This window comes from Dipodomys merriami, unplaced genomic scaffold (genome assembly GCF_024711535.1).
Source record: "Dipodomys merriami isolate MVZ:Mamm:240054 unplaced genomic scaffold, mDipMer1.0.p SCAF_34, whole genome shotgun sequence".
NCBI lineage: Eukaryota > Metazoa > Chordata > Mammalia > Rodentia > Heteromyidae > Dipodomys > Dipodomys merriami.
Window position 1 is genome coordinate 12,482,766 of NW_027204937.1, and position 21,334 is coordinate 12,504,099.

General features: G+C 48.1%; 2 protein-coding genes across 3 annotated transcripts in view; both read left to right on the forward strand.

Moving 5' to 3' along the window:
- Window positions 1–278: 278 nt before the first annotated feature.
- P3r3urf (PIK3R3 upstream open reading frame) lies at window positions 279–1,222 on the forward strand. Its single transcript, XM_069987341.1, has 2 exons — window positions 279–554; window positions 1,090–1,222. The coding sequence occupies exons 1-2, from the start codon at window positions 323–325 to the stop codon at window positions 1,131–1,133; spliced, it is 276 nt and encodes a 91-aa protein (XP_069843442.1). The 5' UTR covers window positions 279–322; the 3' UTR covers window positions 1,134–1,222.
- Window positions 1,223–2,511: 1,289 nt separating this feature from the next.
- The window catches only part of Pik3r3 (phosphoinositide-3-kinase regulatory subunit 3), a 102,963-nt gene continuing 84,140 nt past the window's right edge, over window positions 2,512–21,334 (forward strand). Inside the window, exon 1 of one of the 2 annotated variants that reach the window (XM_069987339.1) lies at window positions 2,512–2,561. The gene's annotated coding sequence lies outside the window, so the exon portion shown is untranslated. Of the gene's footprint in view, window positions 2,562–10,759; window positions 10,898–21,334 lie in introns of those variants that run through there. The other variant, XM_069987340.1, reaches the window with a different exon arrangement.

The following is a 21,334-nucleotide window of genomic DNA, read 5'->3' on the forward strand; positions in this document are numbered from 1 at the left end:
TTGTAGGATTGTGGTGAGATCAAATAAAATACTATGTACAGTGTCTAGTTCATAGTAAGTGCTCAATAAACCTGTTAATCTTGTCAAAATAGCTGAGTGAAAAAAGGGATTTCTTTCCTAGGAGCCAGAGTCCCATTCTCAAGGGGCCAAACTGAGGTTGTGTGGCTCTTGGGCTCAACACAAAGGGAGCATTTTGAGGGGTCTTGACCTGGGTGTGTGTGTAGGGGCACCTGTAATAAAGGGCAGGCTCCTTATGTCACAGAGGCCTCACTGCCCTGACCAGCAGCATGCCTCAAGCACACTGCAGCAGCAGTTAACATTCATGGGGCCCTCTAGGCTTCTTCGTGCCCCTCGGCCCCGGGGCATGAGTTCCCCCTACCCCAGGCCTGGTATGGGCTGTCCTCGGCCCCGGGTCCCTAAGATGTTCAAGCGTAGCTACAGAACATACCAGCAGAAACCTCCAGCTCCAGCTACCACCAATCTTGCCACCATGTCCACAAACGTCAGGAATACCCGCACTGCTACCACCAGAGTGTGGATCCTCTCACCTAGAGGTTAGTGGAGGGGTAGAGGGGATGGAAAGTCCTGTGGCTCAAGGGGCAGGAGGTAGGGTGGGGTGGGACAGCAGAAATGTTGCTAAACAAAGCCACTGAAGTTTCCCCTGGTCCTGCTCAAGCCCTGTAAGGGGAAGTGTGGGAAATAGCACCCTAAAGGCATGAGATTGTTGGGGCTGGGAAGGTGGCTCAGTGGTAGAGCGCTTGCCTTGTATGCATGAGACCCTGGGTTTGATTCCTCAGCACCACATAAGCAGAAAAAGCCGGAAGTGGCGCCATGGCTCAAATGGTAGAGTGCTAGCCTTGAGCTGAATTGCTGAGGGATAGCGCCCAGGCCCCAAGTTCAGGCCCCACAACTGACAAAAACAAGCAAACAAAAAGGCATGGGATTGTTGAAGGTAGGTATCCTCAAATGCTTCAGCATTGAGGGAGGATGGGGTGGCTAGAAGCCGAAGGCTTGGGGAAGTGAGTGAATCCAAGGGGTAGTAGAGTTTCCAGAAACACTATTTCCTCATACACTTCTTTCTCTCCTTAGTTCTCAGATACCTCTGTCAACCTGGGAGCTTTCTGATCCTCTAGAAATGCTCAGAAGCTTGGCTTGCTTTGAACCTGCTGCTCCAATGGGCCTTGAGTGGTAAACCACAAATACAATCATTCTGTTCAAGCTACCTTGCTCCATCCTGAGGGGTTGGTTTCCAGCCAAATATTCAGGGAGTGAGGGCTGGGCTGGGGGTTGAATACTCCAAGGTAGAGGACTGAATGAGAGGAGCAGAGGACCACAGTCAGTCACTGCAAGCATAGGACAAGGTCAGCTAGTAACGTGCCATCTTTGGCTTCAGCTTGTGTATGTTTGTGTTTGTGTGTGTGCTAGTACTAGGGCCTAAGCACTGTCCCAGGCTTTTTTTGTTCAAGGCTAGTGCTATACCACTTTAAGCCACAGTAGCACTTCCAGTTTTCTGGTGGTTAATTGGAGATAAGAGTCTCCTGGACTTTCCTGTCTGTGCTGCCTTTGAACTGAAATCCTCAGATCTCAGCCTCCTGAGTATCTAGGAGTACAGGTGTGAGCCATTGGCACCTAACTGGCCTTAGTTCTTTATCTCCCCAGTGAGGTAGGGGCTCTTCTGTACCAAGAGAAGGCTCTTTATGGACATCTGGGGACGTATAGGGAGGCACAAAACAGAGGAGGATAGGATTAAGAAAACAACCCCAAACCTCAAGAAACTGGGCACCAGTGTCAAGCCTATCATCCTAGCTTCTCAAGAGGCTGAGATCATGGTTTGGAGCTAGCCACAACGGGAAAATCCCAGAGACTCCAGTCTCCCAGCCAATCAAGGGGCTTAAACTGAGGGCTTGGCACTGTCCCTGAGTTTTCTCACTCAAGGCTAGCACTCTATTACTTTGAACCACAGTGGTACTTCCTGTTTTCTGGTAGTTAATTGGAGATAAAAGTCTCACCAACTTTCCTGCCCAGGCTGGTTTCAAATTGTAATCCTCAGATCTCAGCCTCCTGAGTAACTAGGATTACAGGGATGAACCCAGGGTCTGGAGATTTTCATCTCCGATTAACTACCAAAACAGCCCGAAGTGGAACTGTGTCTCAAGGGGTAGAGCACTAGCCTTGAGCAAGCAAAGAAATTCAGGATAGTGTCTAGTCCCTGAGTTCAAGCCCTGGGACTGGCACAAAAACATAAACAAAACAAATAAACAACAAAAAAAACCTCTCATGCCGGTTGCCAGTGGCTCACTCCTGTAATCCTAGCTACACAGGAGGCTGAGATCTGAGGATCACGGTTCAAAGCCAGCCCAGGCAGGAAGGACTGTGAGACTTATCTTCAATTATCCACCAGAAACCCAGAAGTGGCGCTGTAGCTCAAGCGGTAGAGCACTTGCCTTCAGCTGAAGAGCTCAAGGACAGTGTCCAGGCCCAGAAATTCAAGCCCCACAACCGAACAACAACAATAAAAAAGAACAAACCCACAAAGCCCCTCATGAGTGTCCCAGCATAAGGTATGTCTCTGTTAGCCTGTGATGGAGATGCAGGTGTGGTTGCTGTGGTGTGTGTGTGTGTAACAAGAGAATGGGAGACAGATACAGATGACTGACTGTGCCTCTGTCACCCGCTGTGTATCAGGGATTGCTTGGGAGGGCACTGGCATCTGCACACCATAGCTTCCACTCTGCCAAGAAGAATGAAGGTCAGGAGGGGGAGGGGAGGAGCTCGGAGGAGGGGGTGGGCAGTACTGAATGGATAATTTCCAAAGAGGCTCTATCACCTTCAGCCCCCCAGCCATGCTTTGAGGTCAGTGTTTTCCAGGACTGGCAGCTGAGCTGGGGCTGCTCAGGGGTGGGGGTGGGGGGGCAAGACTGAGTTTGAGCCCAGAAAGTAGGGAGGGTGTGAAGCTCTCTGACCTGGGGATTTTCCATTTGGATTTCTGAGTGTGTGTCCATGTGTGCCCGGGTGTAACTGGGTTACTGTGGAGTGTCTGCATGGGACTAGGACTTACTGGCTGGGAATGTTGTGAGGGTCTCTCTGTCTTTAACAGGATGCTTTGTGCATGGGTCAGTGTGGAGTGAACTCTGACGCTTTGGTGGTCTGACCCCCCCCGGAGTTCCAGATGCTTGGCTAGTGTCCTGTGCAGGCTGTGAGAGAAAAATGAATAATGTTTCAGGGCAACCACTCCAAGGCTTGGCCCAGACTAGGACCCTGAGAGGAGGGGTGGAGTGGAGAATTCACTGAACTACCTGTGCCTGGACAATGCTGGGGTGGGGTGGGGGTGGGGCTCCCTGGGGCATGGGAAAAGGTGGCTCAACACTAGTCAGAGCTGGAAGGTGGCTGGGCCAGTGTGCACCGCTCACAAAAGGGTCTATACATACACAATCCACAATGCAGACACACAATGCAGCAAACACACACTTGCATGCAGACACCTGATGTAGACAGGAATGCACAGAGTCCCCTCAAACACCCCTTTCAGGATACATGTAACAATGCATGTGCATTCCTTCAAATGAGCAGACACAGACAAGCATGCACCCAGACACAAGTACACAAACACACACACACACACAAACACGTACTCACTCATGCAAACTCAGGCTCTCACACCACCACACATACTTACCAGACTTCCCTGCCCTTGCAGCCCTGGGACTCAGAGGTCCCTGAGAGTGTGTGTGTGTGTGTGTGTGTGTGTGTGTGTGTGTGTGTGTGTGTGTGTGTGTGTGTGTGTGTGTGTGTGTACTTGTGTCTGTATGCATTTGTCTTGGAGCCTGTGTGTGTGTGTGTGTGTGTGTGTGTATGTGTGTGTGTGTGTGTGCACGCGCGCGCAAGAGGGGGGTGCTAAGCTGTGGGAACTCGATGACATCATCTCTTTCAGCTATTTTTATCTCCATCTGCAAAGATGGTTCCTTCACGATCCCTCCCCCTCCAGGTTCCGAATTCTCCTTTCCCTCCAGACTCTCAGAGACAGACAGCAGCAGTCAGAGGGGACTTACTGCCACAGTTGAAGATGACTGCCCACACTCAGTCGCTCCCACCTTGCCAGAGTTCCTTGGAGCTGAGGACACAGGGTTCTCAGGCCCCAAGGGGAGCCTCAGGGCTCTCGAGCAGGAGCCTTGTGATGCCTCTGCCTTTCAGTCTGCAGCTTGCCTCACAAAGGTGCTAAGTGCTGGAGATAAGATAGACTGGTGAGCCAGACAATGGGAGTTCTTCCTTATGGAGCTTTCCAACTCTGAGGGAGACTAGACTTTAAACAATCACATAGGCAGTTCCCAAAACTGTGGGCTCTGAACACTGGTAATCAATCGTGTCTGGGGCATTAAGTCTGGGATGGTATTCCAATCGGGAAGCATACCCCCTTACCTTGCCCCCTTCATCCCAGCAACCACACCTCCAGATTTCTACAAGCACCCCTTCTGATCTCCAGGACACTACACCAACCCTCCAAGCCATTCATACTCTCATTTTCTTTGAACAGAAATCACCCCCCCTCCCAGTCTATTCAAGGGAAGGAGGCCACCTTCCTTCTACAGATGAGCTAACAGGCCTGGAGAGAAACACCACTCACTGGACCACACCTTATGGTGTTGGGAGGGGGCAGCCCAGGGGAGAGGGCAGGCAGGTGGAGGAGGAAGGGGTAGTGTGCTGGACTGCTGGAACAGGTGCAGGAAGCACAAACCTGGAGGCTGTGGAACCAGAAGGGGAGGGGGAGGAGAATGGTGGCCCAAGGGGTCCAATGCCAGGAAAGAGGGCTTCCTGCTTCAGCCAGCCACAGGCAGACACCGGAAAATCGGGTTTGGCAGCTTCAGCCACAACTGCAAGGCTGGAGGAAGGGGTTCAGACTACTCCTGGGAGGTGGCCTGGAACCAATCAAATCTTCTACCCTCACCTATATTTTATAATTCTGGGACTCTTTAGAATGTAGGAAAATCAATTCTGGGTTAGAGTGTGCCAGGATTCTACAGTTCCAGTTCCAGTTCTATCTCAACCCTCGGGTGTGATCCTTGGGGAAATTCTAGCCCCTTTCTTGGCCTCAGTCCAGGAAGGAATTCAGGTTCCCCACCCTGCAGCTCCTGCCCTCCAGTTTTTTGTTTTGTTGTGTTGTGTGTGTGTTTTTTTTTTTTCTGGGAGTCTGACTCAGGACAGACTGAGTCTGAACTGACTCTGAACACAGTCCCAGTCCCAGACCAGACAGTCCCTGGGGCGCCAGGCTGGAGGTCCCTTGTCACTAATAATGGGTCAATAACCGGAAGCCCAGCTCTAACTCTACAATGCAATACTGGTCACCCCACCCTTACTAGTGCCCTCACCCACAACCGCACTTCCGGCCTCTGTTCCTTCCTCACCTCTGAAGGAGGCAACTGCGCTCCCTAGGGATTCTCCAGGTCTCCTTCACTGGCTTCTTGCCCAGTGCTTAACCCTTCCTCCTGGGCTATGCCGCCATTCAGTCTCCCAGTACATTTTCTTCCCCTGGTTCCTGTGGCTGGCCAAGGAGGAATGACAGTAAAGGAGCCTGCTTTTTCTGCTACCTTCAGATACTGCAGCTCAAATGAGAGGGTAGATAAAGGTGGTGGTCTGAATGCTGGGGCTAGTATTGGATTGCCCTATAGCCCTAGAAAAAATGGGGGAACCCCTCTCTTACCTGGCCATTCTCTGCCTTTCTGAAACTCATAGACGAAGGATCAGAGCTGAGAAGTGCAACTTGTAGCAAATACAAAAACCCAGATGTGAATGCCATTGTTATCATGTTAACAAAATTAAACATAATTAAAAAAAAACAAGACATGAAATTCTAGATTCAGAGTCCACAGGCATCGAATCTTAGTATCACAGATCTCTAGTCTGGTGAAATCTGAAGTTTAGGAGTCCAGAATGGTAGCATCACCAAATCCCAGATTGAAAAGAGTTATCCTCAAACTGGAAGCCTTAAGAAGTCAAATAATGAAGCTGCGCGTGGGTGGTTCATGCCTGTAATCCTAGCTACTCAGGAGGCTGAGATCTGAGGAACAGTTCAAAGCCAGACCAGGCAGGAAAGTCTGTGAGACTATTATCTAACTGGAACAGGCCGCTGTGGCTCAAGTGGTAGAGTGTTAGCCTTGAACACAAAGAGACTCAGCACCCAGGCCCTGAGTTTAAGCCCTACAACCAACAATCAATCAATAAATAAAACAACCTAAAAAAGAATCACAGCCAGGCATGGTAATGGACTTAGGTGGTTGAAGATCATTTGAGATTGTGAGTTCATGACCAACTTGGGCAACATGAAGAAAAAGAATCTCCAAGTAGCTTATAGACCAGCCCTAACATCTGTAGCTTCTGGTGTTTGGGGTTAACATCTGCAAGTACATTTCTGAAGATTGGTGGGACTCCTCATTATATTGGAGAGCAACAATCTAGGTTTGGTTATGTTAAATACCTTGAGGTGAATAAGAAGAGCAGACACTGAGGGAAACCTTGTTGAGGGAACCTATCTGGGGTGATACCTTGGAGGAGACCAATGGTATTTAAGGAGGAGCCAACTTGGGACCTTGGGGTGTAGCTCAATGGTGGTAGAAGAGTTAGGGCTCTGAGTTCAATCCTCAGTACCACCATCAAAAAAAAAAAAAAAAACATAGAAGCAAAATTTGTATGGCAACCTTTGACTGATCTGGAGTTGGTTACTGGGAAAACAGTGGAGATGTTTACTTAAGAGTCTGGGAAACTACTACTGCAAATGCAGTAGTTCCAAAGAGAAGCAAATGCCAGGCCCTGCTGGGCATGGGAAATAGGGCAATGTCAGCTGAAGGTTCTCTTGCTTAGCTACCTGTCTCTGGATCCAGCTCTGCCTCTGCCCTAAACTCTTTTTGACTCTCTCTCTTCACTTGCCTGCTGTTCGATCTGCTTATACCTGCTGTGTGACCTTTGGCAAACCCTGTCCCCTCTCTGGGCCTCAAACCTTCTTTGCTCTCTTCTGAAGTCTATAATTGGGTCCTAAGGGCATCGTTTAGTGTCTTGCTCTCCAGGTTTTGTTCAAGAAGTTCTCGTATGTCTATACTTGTCTTTCAGAGAGGGTTAGGCAGCTTCCTTTTGGGCAGAGTGCAGGAAATAGAAATATTCACATTTGACACTTTTGATTTTAAAAAAATCTTATTTTTGTCAGTTGTGGGGCTTGAATTTGGAGCCTGGGCTGCTGATCCTGAGCTATTTTGCTCAAGGATAGCATGCTACCACTTTGAGCCACAGCACCACTTTTGGTTTTCTTGGGGTTAATTGGAGATAAGAGTCTCATGGACTTTCTGGCCCAGGCTGCTTTGAACCATGATCCTCAGATCTCAGCCTCCTAAGCAGCTTGGATTACAGGTGTGAGACACCTGCACCCAGCTTCAATTTTTTTTTTTTTTTTTTGGTTGGTTGTAGGGCTTGAATTCTGGGCTTGGGCACTGTCCCTGCGCTTTTCAGCTCAAGGCGAGCGCTCTACCACTTGAGCTACAGCACCACTTCCGTTTTTCTAGTGGTTTTTATTGGAGATAGGAGTCTCACGGACTTTCCTGCCCGGGCTGGCTTTGAACTGCAATCCTCAGATCTCAGCGTACTGAGTAGCTAGGATTACAGGAGTGAGCCACCAGCGCCCAGCTTCAGCTTCAACTTTTAAAATTTAATTTTTATTATTATCAAGGTGATATACAAAGGTGTTACAGTTATATAAGTCAAGTAAAGAGTACATTTCTTTTTGGACAATATCATTCCTTCCCTCACTCTCTTCCAGGTTTTCCCTCCCATCTGTTTTTGTTTTTAGTGCACTAGACCTTGGCCTGCATGCTGTCCCTGTGTTGTTGTTGTTGTTTTCCCTCTGTTGGTCATGGGGCTTGAACACAGAGCCTGGGCACTGTCCCTGAGCTTTTGTGCTCAAGGCTAGTGCTCTACTTCTTGAGCCACAGTTCTGTTCTAGCTTTTTTGGTGCTTAATTGGAGATAAGAATCTCACTTTCCTTCCCCAGGCTGGCTTCAAATTGTGGTCTTCAGAGCTCAGCCTCCTGACTAGCTTGGATTACATGCATGAGCTGTTGGAGCCCAGCTAATATATTCATAAATTTGTATAAAATGCCCATAACCACCACCACTGTCTGTCAACAGGCACCATCTGGGTAAAGGGGAACCAGCCCCTCCCAGACAGAAAGGGAGAGCCCCTTCCCAACAGATAGACAGATACTCTTTCTTCATGATTCTTATACATCATTATTTTATTGATTGATTGATGCTGGAGATCAAACCCGGTACTTCTCAAACATGCTAAATGTGCATTTTGCCAAGAAGCTACACCCTAATTCCTCCTGACTCTGAGTTGATAAATGAACTGAAGATCAGGGAGGGTAAATAACTTGCCTGAGGTTATCCAGCTCTGAAGTAACAGAACTGGAATGGCAAGCTGGTCTGTCTGTCTGAGGGTGGTTTCAAATTCATATTATTCCATGTGGCTTTATGGTAACATGAGTGCCCATGAATGGGAGTTTCAGCTTCAGGAAAAAGGTGGTTTATATGGGCAGACCCTGAGAGGTGGTGACTTCCATCCATTCGGGGTAGTGTGCAATGGGCACTGGTAGCTTCTTGTATTGTGAAAACCAAATCGACAAACTGAACTGATACTCCTGTAGGGGACTGCGTAGTCTCAGTCCACGTGGATGCTCACTGGGCTGGGTTGGAGTCCTGAGGTAGACAGGCTGCTGCTTCTGCTTGAGGACACAGTGTCTATCTTTTGGGAAGAGTATCTTTCTGTCTGGGAGGAGCTGGTTCCACTTCACCCAGTTAGTGCCTGTTGATGAGTCTTAGGTCTCATAAGCCTGGGGCGGTGGGACTTTCCCCTTGGGACAGAATCGTGATGAGTTGACCCTGGACACCGCTGCTTTCAGATTCCCAGCAACTTTGCACAATTGCCTCTATTAACTGATCCAAAAGAGGTAGGAGGATTTCAGATGTATTCCTGAACCCTGTCCAAGGTTGGGTCATCAGAGGAGGCTGGGAGATTCAGGAAGTTACTGGCTCACAGGACTGGAGGTAGCCCTGGGGGAGGAAGGGGGTTTCATCTTATCCAGATCTTTTACTCAAAGGGGTAAGGTTCAGAGTGGGAAATGGACTGGCCAAAGATCACACTACAGCCGCTACTGTGTCCATAATGGTGCCATACCTTCCTTGGCGCTGAGGACAGAGTTGAATCTCCTGCTCTTTGTTCTGGAAAGCTTGAAATCTAACAGAGAAAAGACAGTAGATGTCAAAGGCTAAAAATAGAACTTTAGACTTTGCAAGCTGGGAGCTTAGGGAGGAAGCATAGGTAGTTTTATTTTATTTTTTGTTGGTCATGGGGCTTGAACTCTGAGCCTGAACATTGTCCTTCAGCGCAAGGCTAGTGCTCTACCACTTGAGCCACTGCACCACTCCCGGTTTTCTGAGTGGTTTATTGGAGATAAGAGTCTCATGGAGGGCTGGGAAGTGGTAGAGAGCTTGCCTTGCATGCCTGAGGCCCTGGGTTTGATTCCTCAGCACCACATACGCAAAAAGAAAATGGCCGGAAGTGGTGCTATGGCTCAAGTGGTAGAGCGCTAGCCTTGAGCTGAAGAGCTGAGGGACAGTGCCCAGGCCCAGAGTTCAGGCCCCACAACCGGACCCAAAAAAAAAGAAAAGAAAAGAAAAGAGTCTCATGGACTTTCCTGCTTAGGCTGGCTTTGAATGTCGATCATCAGATCTTAGTCTCCTGAGTAGCTAGGATAACGGGTGGGTGTGAGGGCCTGGGAAGGTAGCTCAGAGGCAGAGTGCTTGCCTTGCATGCATGAGGCCCTGGGTTCAATTCCTCAGCACCACATAAAGCAGAAAAGCTGGAAGTGGCCCTGTGGATCAGCCTTGAGCTGAAGAGCTGAGGAACAGCACTCAGGCCCAGAGTTCAGGCTGCACAACCGACCAGGATTACAGGTGTGAGCCACCAGCGCCCAGCCTAGTTTTTGGTTTTGTTTTTGTTGGTCATGGGGCTTGAGCTCTGGGCCTGGGCACTGTCCCTGAGCTCTTCAGCTCAAGGCAAGTGCTCTACCACTTGAGCCACAGCACCACTTTCCCAGACTAGTTTTTAAAATATACTTTAAGAACTGGCAAAAGTTTAGCTAAATAGCCTGGTACTTGTAATCCTAGCTATTCTGGGGGCTTGGATCTTAGGATCTTGGTTCGTAGCCAGCCTTGGCAGCAAAGTCCATGAGATTCTATTTTCAATTAATCACTAAAAAGCAGGAAGTGGAGCTGTGGCTCAAATGGTAGAACACTAGCTTTGAACAAAAAACCCTAGCAATGGTGTGGGTGTGTGTGCGTGGGCGCGCGCGCGCGCCCACACACACACACACACACACACACTCACCTTAGCTAATGCCAGGGGGGAAAGGACTTTCCTGACAGAAGCAGCCAGAGTGGAGACCCAGAGACTGCACCCACTGGCTTGGGGGGGTGGGGCAGGGCGGGGGAAGTGAATGAATTTCCCTGCAAGGCTGACCTGTGGGGCTCAGAGTGGAAATCTGAAAGGTAATAGATGAGCCAGGGCCAAGATTTAAGGTCGGGCTGCCCGCACTTTTGAGAGCACAGGGTTCAGTGCAGACTCAGGGATAGGAGACCGTGGCTGTCACTGGGGGGGGGGGGGGAAGGAAAGGGGGGCGTTTACGGCTGGATGATGCTGAACGGACTCACCATTTCCCAGGCTGGCAATTTCCTTTCATTCAAGACCCACAGGCACCCGAAACCTCCATTCCCAGATCTCTTTGGGAGGACCCAACTTGAGATCTGGCCCAGGCAAAGACAAGGAGACTACCAGCTGCCACCCCATCCGACGTTTCCAGGCCAGTGTCTCGCCCCCGCCCCGCCCCCGCCCCCGGTCAGGCTGTCCGGCCTCCTCCTGGAGGTCGGGAAGGGATGGAGGTGGTCTGGGCTTCTGAGCTTTGGCGTCTGCTCGGCCTGCCCGGCCTTCTGTGATGCAAATCCGCTCTGGATCTATTCTCGTGCCCGCCCGCGCTCTTTCCGCGAAGCCCCGCGCGCCCGGCGCCGACGCCCGCGGGCTGGAAGTGACTCTCCCGGCGCTGGCCGGAGCTCCCGGGCCAGGATGCTGTTGGGGATCCCGTGGCCGCCAGGCATCAGGCTTTGGGGGTGGGATTGAAGGTGGGAATCCGGAGATGGGGCTGCAATGAACAAGAAGGCAGTGACGTTGGGAAGACCCGCCGGAGCCGACACCCCCTCCCCCAGGAGGGGTGGGGTGGGTTGGGGGGGGGCTCGGCGGGCATCTTGATCAGGCAAGGACCCTTGTTTTGAGGTCTGTGACTGAGGTTCTGGTACAGAGAGTTGAAGGCTTGGATCTGGTCGGTGGGCCGAGAGCTGACGAGGCGGTGCCGGAATGGAGCTCCCAGGCTGGGGTACTGGTGTGGTTCGGGCACCGAGGCCTCCAGGTGTCGGGAAACAGCTGCAGAACGTGAGCGGTGGTGTGTGCAGACGCCGTGCGCAGGGCGTGCCAGATCCGAGCACCACAGTGTTCACATGTAGTCCCAGCTGCTGGGAAGGCTAAAGCTGGGGGACGGCTGGAGCTTGAGTTTGCCAGTTTAGGCAAGAGTAAAACTTTGTTCTTGTTCGCTGCTTCCCTCCCTCCCTCCCTCCTTCCCTGTCTTTCTCTCCCTCCCTCTCCCCCTCCCATCTCCCTTCCTTTCTCTCTTTTCTTTTCTTTTTTTGGTCGGTTGTGGGGCTTGAACTCTGGGCCTGGGCACTGTCCCTCAGCTCTTCAGCTCAAGGCGAGTGCTCTACCACTTGAGCCACAGCGCCACTTCCGGTTTTCTGGTGGTTTATTGGAGATAGGAGTCTCACGGTCTCTCCTGCCCGGGCTGGCTTTGAACCGAGATCCTCAAATCTCAGCCTCCTGAGTAGCTAGGATTACAGGCGTGAGCCACCAGCGCCCGGCTACTTGTGGCTTTTTTCTGCTTATGTGGTACTGAGGAATCCAACCCAGGGCCTCTTGCATGCAAGGCAAGCACTCTACCACTGAGCCACCTTCCCCACCCCACCATAAAACTCTTAAAACAAAAACAAAACATGAGATAGACCCGAGTGTCAGCCCTGCTGAGCCATTATTTGGTCTTGGAAAACTTCCCCCAAGCCTCCATTTTCTTATCTGTAAAAGAAAAATAATAGGAATATCTAGGTATAGACTTTGTGGCAAAAATTGAGCCAGTTAAGGGCTGGGAATGTGGCTTAGTGGTCAGAGTGCTTGCCTAGCATGCTTGAAGCCCTGGGTTCGATTCCTCAGTATCACATAAACAGAAGTGGTTCTGTGGCTCAAGTGGTAGAGTGCTAGCCTTGAGCAAAAGAAGCTCAGGGACAGTGCCCAGGTTCTGAGTTCAAGTTCCAGGACTGGCAAAAAAAAAGAATCAGTTAAGACAATTAATGGTGGCTTGGCGCTGGGCTTATACCTGTAATCCTAGCTACTCAGGAGCAGTAACATCCCTTTCAAGGGTATGCCTGCAATCAGGCCCCATCTCTTCAAGTTTCTACCACCTCCCAATAGTGGCATAGGCTGAGGGCTAAACTTTCAACATATGGGTGTCTGGGATGGGAAGGCATTCAAAAGCAAAAGCTCCAGACAGAAGTATAGAGATGATATCTTTATTTCATTCTTATTTCCAGCTTAGGTACTCAGGTGGTGCTATTTGCTGAGACAGGAAACAGAAAGAGTAACACATTTAGGGGAAAGCTGAGTTCAGTTGGAACATACCTGTGACTGCACCTGTAGAACGATCCTTAATAACTCGGGGGGTCCAACCTGGCAGTTACTCTGTGCAAAGATGGAGAGTTATCATTAGTCACTCCTAGCTGGCTGTTCCCTGGCTTTGGCTGTTTGGAGGTCTGGGTAGGAAGGCTACTGCCACTGGGCAGGGCCTGGCATGCTGGGAATTTCTTTGGTCATAGTCATGTCATCTGAGTTTAAGGGTTGTATTACATAGCCAGACTGTTCCTAAAGGGAATCCTGGAGGTTTGGGGGGACAGATCTCTGTGCTGCTGAGACTGCCTTTTCCAACTTTATATGTGTGTGAAGAAAACTGAGGCTCAGGAATGGAGTGCCACAACAAGAGATGGGCAAAGGTCTGTGTGTGATGTAGTCTCCCAGTAACAGCCTCCCAGTACCAACTGCGCATCATCAATGGTGATCTTTTGTCTGAAAGGACAGGAAAAGTACCAAGACCAAAGCCACTCAGGGGAGCACTAAAGTCAGGAGGGGTAGTCAGGGAAAAAGACAGAAATCTTTCTGGAGTTAGCCATTTGTGTTGTCCTAGAAGTATAATCTTGTTTTCTCTCTCTCTAGTCAGCAATCATTGGCCATAAGCTCTTGCCTGTAGTGAAGGAGACCTTGCCATCTAAGGGTTGATAGGCAGAATGCACTCAGTCCCAAACGTAACAGGCTGGGATGCCTGCCCTCAGCTCCCACAGGCTTTAGTCTCTGGCACTGGGCAGCACGGGCACTGGCACTGTGTTACTAGACTGGCAGTGGAAAACTCAGTGCATAGTCATTTGCCAGAGTTCAGCACAAGTTCATGTTCTGTCCCCAGGTTTACTTAAAAAAGAAAAAAAAAGCATCATGTGATGAAGTGATAGATTCTGTCTAAAAAAGATCAGCAATAATAAGTAAAAATGATGTTTTTGGTGGATGATTGGAAAAAAGTTATAAGCCATAAAGCATGTTGAGAATCTTAGCCTGGCACTGGTGCTGCCTTGTGGTCCTAGCTACTATAGAAGGCTGAGGCAAGAGGATCATGAGTTCAAGGCCAGCCTGAATATATTTTTTCTTTTTTTTTGGGGGGGGGGTCCAGTCGTGGGGCCTGAACTCTGGGCCTGGGCACTGTCCCTCAGCTCTTCAGCTCAGGGCTAGCGCTCTACCACTTGAGCCACAGCGCCACTTCTGGCTTTTTTCTTTTTGCTTATGTGGTGTTGAGGAATCGAACCCAGGGCCTCAGGCATGCAAGGCAAGCACTCTACCACTGAGCCACCTTCCCAGCCCTCTGAATATATTTTTTAAATATTTATTTTTTTATTGTGAAAATACTGTACAGAGGGGTACAATTATATGGGCAAGATAATGAGTACATTTCTTATCAAGCATTGTAGCCTCCTCCTTTGTTTCCCCTTCCCATCCCTTCCCATCCTCCCCCACCAGCCTGAATATATTCAAAACCCATTTTAAAACAAAAATATTGCTAGCCCTCATCTGTCATCCACCAATGTTTTCCTCATATCCTAATGGCTTAGACAGACTGATATGGAAAGGGAGTGAATATATTCTTATTAACTAAGAAGGATAACTTTATACTTTTCTGTCCAGGCTGGCTTCAAAACTTTATTCTCCAAGTTTCAGCCTCTTGAGTATCTAGGATTACAGTTTGTGAGCCATCAGCACTTGGTGAACTTTCCTAACTTAAACATACTTCTGAAAAGTTTATGGCTGGGAATGTGGCTTAGTAGTAGAGTGCTTGCCTATCATGCATGAAGCCCTGGGTTTGATTCCTCAGTACCACATAAACAGAAAAAGCTGGAAGTGGCACTGTGGCTCAAGTGATAGAGTGCTAGCCTTGAGCAAAGGAGGCTGAGAGACAGTGTCCAGGCCTGAGTCCAAGCCCCAGGACTGGTTAAAAAAAAAAAAAAGAGTTTAAATGGTTTACATGGTATTCTACTATGTTATATTTGTTTCACCAAACTCTTATCATTAGTCATATAAGTTGTTTCTATTTTTGCTATGATGAAGAGGCAGTCATGGTGGCATATGCCAGTCTAAGGCAGGAGGCCTCAGGCATAGGGCCCAGGAAGTCTAGTGTCCAGGAGTTCAAGACCAGCCTTAGAAATATAGTTAAACCCATTAAAAAAAAAATCCCAATCTGGGTGCCAAAGACTCATGCCTGTAATACTAGATACTCAGGAAGCTGAGATCTGAGGACTGTGGTTTGAAGCCAGCCAAGTGAAGAAAGTTAGAGACTCTTATCCACAATTTGACTCTTATCTCCAATTAACCATCAAAAAAGTCAAAAGTGAAGCAGTAGCTCTCAAGTAAGAGAGCACCAGCCTTGAGTAAAAAAGTTATAGGAATGGCTGGGAAGATGGCTCAGTGGTAGAGCGCTTGCCTTGCATGCATGAGGCCCTGGGTTCGATTCCTCAACACCACATAAGCAAAATGAAAAAAGCCGGAAGTGGCGCTGTGGCTCAAGTGGTAGCGTGCTAGCCTTGAGCTGAAGAGCTGAGGGACAGTGCCCAGGCCCAGAGTTCAGGCCCCACGACTGGACCAAAAAAAAAAAAAAAGTTATAGGAAGCTGGGTGCCGCTGGCTCACACCTGTAATCCTAGCTACTAAGGAGGCTGAAATCTGAGGATCAAGGTTCAAAGCCAGCCTGGGCAGGAAAGGCCATGAGATTTATTTCCAATAAACCACTCAGAAAACTGGAAATGGCGCTGTGGCTCAAGTGGTAGAGTGCTAGCCTTGAACTGAAGAGCTGAGGGACAGTGACCAGGCCGAGTTCAAGCCCCAGGACCCACCAAAAAAAAAAAAAAAATAGCTAAAGGACAGTATTCAGGCTCTCAGTTCAAACTCCAAAACTAGTATGCACTTGTGGGTGCATGTGCAGACACACACACACACACACACACACACACACACACTACCTCTGTAAAAACCTTTGCACATATATCTTTGCCCAGATTTTTTTTTATTATTTCTTACAAATTTTTCTAGAAGTAAAATTACTGGCTCAGAGGATCAAAATATTTTTAAGGATCTTGATAATTATTGCCAAAATGCTTTCCAGAAAGGTTGTGCCAATTACACTCCACCACACTGCTATAAATGTAACTGTTTTACTGCAGAACACTGAGTATTAGTATTTCCAATTCATACTAATTTTGTATAGGGGAAAACAATCTCTTTTTCTATGCTGAGTAGTTTCTTGGAGATGCAAGAGACAGGGTTGATCAGGCTGGTGATTTAGCCTAATCTGACTGTGAATTCCTCTATTGATCTGGCTGTCTCTCTCAAGCAATGAATGTAGTCTGGGTAGCGTTGTTTTTTTTACCTGCTTGGAAATCTCAGTTTGCTATAGTCTCAATGCTTCTTTGAGGAATATCGGTTCCTCATTTTGGTTCAGGTGGTTCAAGAGGTCCCAAGTACACCCTGGGAAGTGAAATTCTGGCTTGGCCAGTCATTCCAGAGTTTAGTGGATTTTTCCAAGTGAGGTAAATGAGAAGCCTTTTCAGGAACAAATAGGACAGAGGTTCTGTTCTGATTCCGGTGCTGGGGCTAAGGGAGGGAAGGTGGAGATTGTGGTCCGGTGCCCGTTGGTGTGGTCTTCACCGCTTAAGGAAAGAACCAACCAAGACTGAAGTGAGCAATAGGTGAGGGTGCCGAGAAATGAAAATAAATAGCTGGACATTTCATTTGAGATCCTGGATTTAGTAGCCTGGGTTTTTCATTTTTTTTCTTTCTAGCTACATGAGGCACACATTCCCCTCTTTTGTTTAATGCAGCTTGAACTGGGTCTCTTATTGAAAGATTCCTATGATTTTGCATGGTGTTCAGAAAAGGCAAATGCACTTGATTTGTCACAGAACTACAGGTTCTAGAAATTTCAGGATCTCAACCACTGCTTATCCATGTTTATGGGGTTTTTTGGTCAGTTGTGGGGCTTGAACTCTGGGCCTGGGAGCTGTCCCTCAGCTCTTCAGCTCAAGGCTAGCGCTCTACCACTTGAGCCACAGTGTCACTTCCAGTTTTCTGAGTAGTTTATTGGAAATAAGAGTCTCACAAACTTTCTTGCCCTGGCTGACTTTGAACCATGATCTCAGATCTCAGCCTCCTGAGTAGCTAGGATTACAGGCATGAGCCACGGGCACCCGGCCCTTACCCATGTTTTTTTTTTTTTTGGTCCAGTCGTGGGGCCTGAACTCTGGGCTTGGGTGCTGTCCCTCAGCTCTTCAGTTCAACACTAGTGCTCTACCACTTAAGCCACAGTGCCACTTTTTTTTTTTTGCTTATGTGGTGCTGAGGAATCGAACCCAGGGCCTCATGCATGCAAGGCAAGTGCTCTACCAATGAGCCACCTTCCCAGCCTGTTACCCATGTTTTATCCATAAATTTGAATGCATTTTGGTCAGATATCAGTCCACTAACTCCTGACCTAATTCCAAGAATGAGGTCCCATCCCACCATTGGAGAGTCAGTGAAATGATGTTTTTCTCACAGGCTGGGAGAATGAAACTGCCCTCCATATGCAAGACTAGACAAAGGATGGCAACTGCCTCAGCTGATGATCCAAGTGCTTTAGTCAAGTCCTTAGCTATACACAGGGAGAGGTTGAAGAGCTAAGCTTTGGGTAAGACATAACTCAGCAGTTTGAATGAGTGGATGAGTGTTTCATTGATTTGGTTTTTGCTATTGAGAATTTAGGAGCCAGCGAATAGCCTAGAATAGTGATCCTGTCAAATTCAGCTTATCCAATAGCTATGATTACAGGTGTGAGCTACCACTCCTAGCTCTTATCTTGTTCTTAAGAGGCAGAACTCCAGTTAACAATAGGATTGTGCTTATATTAAAGCAAAATTCACCACCCTAATGCATTCCCTATGATCAAAAGGATTTGTTGTTGGTACTGAAGCCCAAGTTCACTCCCTTTGTCTCACATGAATATAACTTAATTATCTGGCTTTGGAGTCTGAGTTGGGTTTGAATCTGGGCATTGCCCTTGACTGGGGAATCGTGGATCTACTAGTAGGAAGAGACTAGAAATAAATACTTAGCATAACAGAGATAAATGCTATGGAGATAAATCAATAAGGGGAAGAGTGCCACCGAGATCATTTGCCATTTTGCATCAGGTGGACAGCAGAGGTTTAGAGACCTGCAGGTTTGTGAGAGGGAACAAGCCCTGTCTAATTTGCAGGAAAGATGTTTAGGCAGAGGTAAGACTCTGAAATTGTAGCATAGATGTATTAAAACCAACAAAGAAGCCAGGTGAGGAGAAACATGCTTATGATCCTAGCACTAAGGGAGATTGAGGCAGAAGAATACCAAGTTCAAAGCCAGTTTGGGCAATATATATATATATTTTTATTAATTTTTTTGGGTCCAATCACGGGGCCTGAACCCTGGGCCTGGGCGCTGTCCCTCAGCTCTTCAGATCAAGGCTAGCGCTCTACCACTTGAGCCACAGCGCCACTTCTGGCTTTTTTTCTTTTTGCTTATGTGATGCTGAGGAATCAAACCCAGGGCCTCAGGCATGCAAGGCAAGTGCTCTACCACTGAGCCACCTTCCCAGCCACCTAGGCAATATAGAGACATTGTATGGACTTTGTCTGTCTGTGATGGAGAACCATCAAACACTTTTAGGTGAGTCCAGCCTGTAATCCTAGCTATTCAGGAGGCCGAGATCTGAGGATCGCAGTTCAAAGTCAGCCTGAGCAGGAAAGTATGTGAGATTCTTTTTTTTTTTGGGTCCGGTTGTGGTGCCTAAACTCTGGGCCTGGGCACTGTCCCTCAGCTCTTCAGCTCAAGGCTAGCACTCTACCACTTGAGCCACAGCGCCACTTTGGCTTTTTTTTTTTCTTATGTGGTGCTGAGGAATCGAACCCAGGGCCTCGAGCATGCAAGGCAAGTGCTCTACCACTGAGCCACCTTCCCAGCCCAGTATGTGATTCTTTTTTTTTTTTTTTGTCGGTCGTGGGGCTTGAACTCTGGGCCTGGGCGCTGTCCCTCAGCTCTTCAGCTCAAAGCGAGCGCTCTACCACTTGAGCTACAGCGCCACTTCCGGTTTTTTCTGGTGGTTTATTGGAGATAGGAGTCTCACAGTCTTTCCTGCCCGGGCTGGCTTTGAACCGCGATCCTCAGATCTCGCCTCCTGAGTAGCTAGGATTACAGGCGTAAGCCACCAGCGCCTGGCTGTGAGATTCTTATCTCCAATTAACTACCAAAAAGCCAGAAATGGTGCTGTGGCTAAAAGTGATAAAGCACCTGCCTAGCACAAAAGTTCAAGGATGGTCAGGCAGTGGTAGCTCATGCCTGTAATCCTAGCTACTGAGGAGACTGAGATCTGAGGATTATGGTTCAAAGCCAGCCTGGGCAGGAAAGTCTGTGAGACTCCAGAAAACCAGAAGAGGCACTGTAGACCAAGTGGTAGAGCAATTGCCTTGAGCTGAAGAGCTGAGGAACAGCAGCCAGGCCCAGAGGAATGAGGCTTAGCGGTAGAGTGCTTGGCTAGCATGCATGAAGCCCTGGGTTCAATTCTTCAGTACCATATAAACAGAAAAAGCCGGGAGTGGCTCTGTGGCTCAAGCAGTAGAATACTAGCCTTGAGCAAAAAAGCTCAGGGACAGTGCCCAGGCTCTGAGTCCAAACCCCAGGACTGGCAAAAAAAAAAAAAAATCACAGTTATGTTTTAAAATGATTGCTCTACTGCAGTGGAGGAGAACTGAGTCAGCAGGTATGGGGAGGGGTTGGAGTGGGGTGAATAATCTAGGAGTCTGTAAGAGCTGGCCTCGACCTTAGGAATGGAAATTGGGAGGGAAGGATGACAGCAATGCAGGAAGAATCAGAAGATGTTCCAATTAATCCCTAAAGATTAGCAGGGAACATAGAAAAATTACCCAAATATGGCCACAATGAGACTATGCTGTAAAGCCTTCTGAAATTGTTCTTTGAGGTTAATTATTCTAAGTCCAACTCCATGGACATACCTTTTAGAGAGGAGAAATGGACAGGACAGGTGTCCAACCTGGACCCCCTGTATTGACATGTGACAGACTACATGAAACTTCAGCATCTTTGAGCAGGTTAGCCATCATTCTTCCCTTTGGAAATAAACAGCTTTTGAATGGTGATTCCTCAAGCTTCTGAAGAAACTTGGAAGAGGGAGGATTGAATGTTAGCTGGAGAAATATAAGGTTTAAGTCTCTGTAAACTTGCTGCAGGGGGCTGGGAAGGTGGCTCAGTGGTAGAGTGCTTGCCTTGCACATCTGAGGCCCTGGGTTTGATTTCTTAGCACCACATAAGCAGAAAAAAACAGAAGTGGTGCTGTGGCTCAAGTGGTAGAACACTAGCCTTGAGCTGAAGAGCTAAGGGACAGTGCCCAGGCTCAGAGTTCAGGCCCCAAGGCTGACCAAAAAAAAAAAAAAAGCAAACAAAACTTGGGGCAGATAAGGCTATTACACATACATAATCATTACAAAAGGATGTCTAACTGTAAATGATATAAGCACCTAAACAAAGAATCTAAGACCAGCTAACATATGATAATTTTTGGGAACTCTGGATCTGTTAAACTACCAGTTCTTTTCAAAGAAGAAAGCCAATCCAGATCGATCTCCCAAGCTTCTGGATTTATGAGTAGTTGACTAAACCCATAGCACCTGTACCAGGTGGCTGGAAGGCAGAGTGGCTCTAGCCTTGAACACTCATGGCCATTCAGTCACTTTCTATGTAGTTTTCTGATGGGCAGGAATCTCCTGGGTAGACTGTCAATGGAGGGAGTTGTAGGGCAGTGGTCCAGTAGCCTATTATTATAATACCCCAGCTGAGCATTTTTCAGCTTCAAGCATTTCTACCCACATTAGCTAATTAACTGACAGTTTGTTCAAGTGGAGATGAGGGATGGTAGGAGACAGCAAGCTCATGCCTGATCACGCTTCCAGGGTCTGGAGGGAACTGATAGTGTGACTGCAGTACCAGGACCAGAGTGTTTGTGTGTTTGGACAAGGGCTAATGGACAGGAGCTAATTGACAGGCTCTTGGGGCCCTGTGCATGATGGTCAGCTGGTTTGTCCTTGCCAGTGTGATAAATGGCCCATTCAGTCATGGCTCAGAGAGACCCTGTTACTGATCTGATGACAAGTGCGTGGGGTATTAACTGCTTCACCGCAGATGTCTCCTCTGGAGAGTGGGCTCTGTGGCTTAAGGACAACAATGAGATTCTTCATGTTCAGGAACGTTGCACGTGATTTTTTTTAATGCAGGAATTATTGAAACTCAGCAATGAATTCTTACTAGTCACTATCTTCTATAAGAAAAAAGCACAAAAGCTATACATTTATAGAAATCTATGAGTCAAGGCTATACTAAAGCTACCAGCACAACTATGTTTATCACAGCATTATTTACCATATGTAAGATATGGAACCAACCCAGATGCCCCTCAGTAGATAAATGGATCAAGAAAAAGTGGCACTTGCGCGCGCGCATGCGCGCGCACACACACACACACATACACACAATGG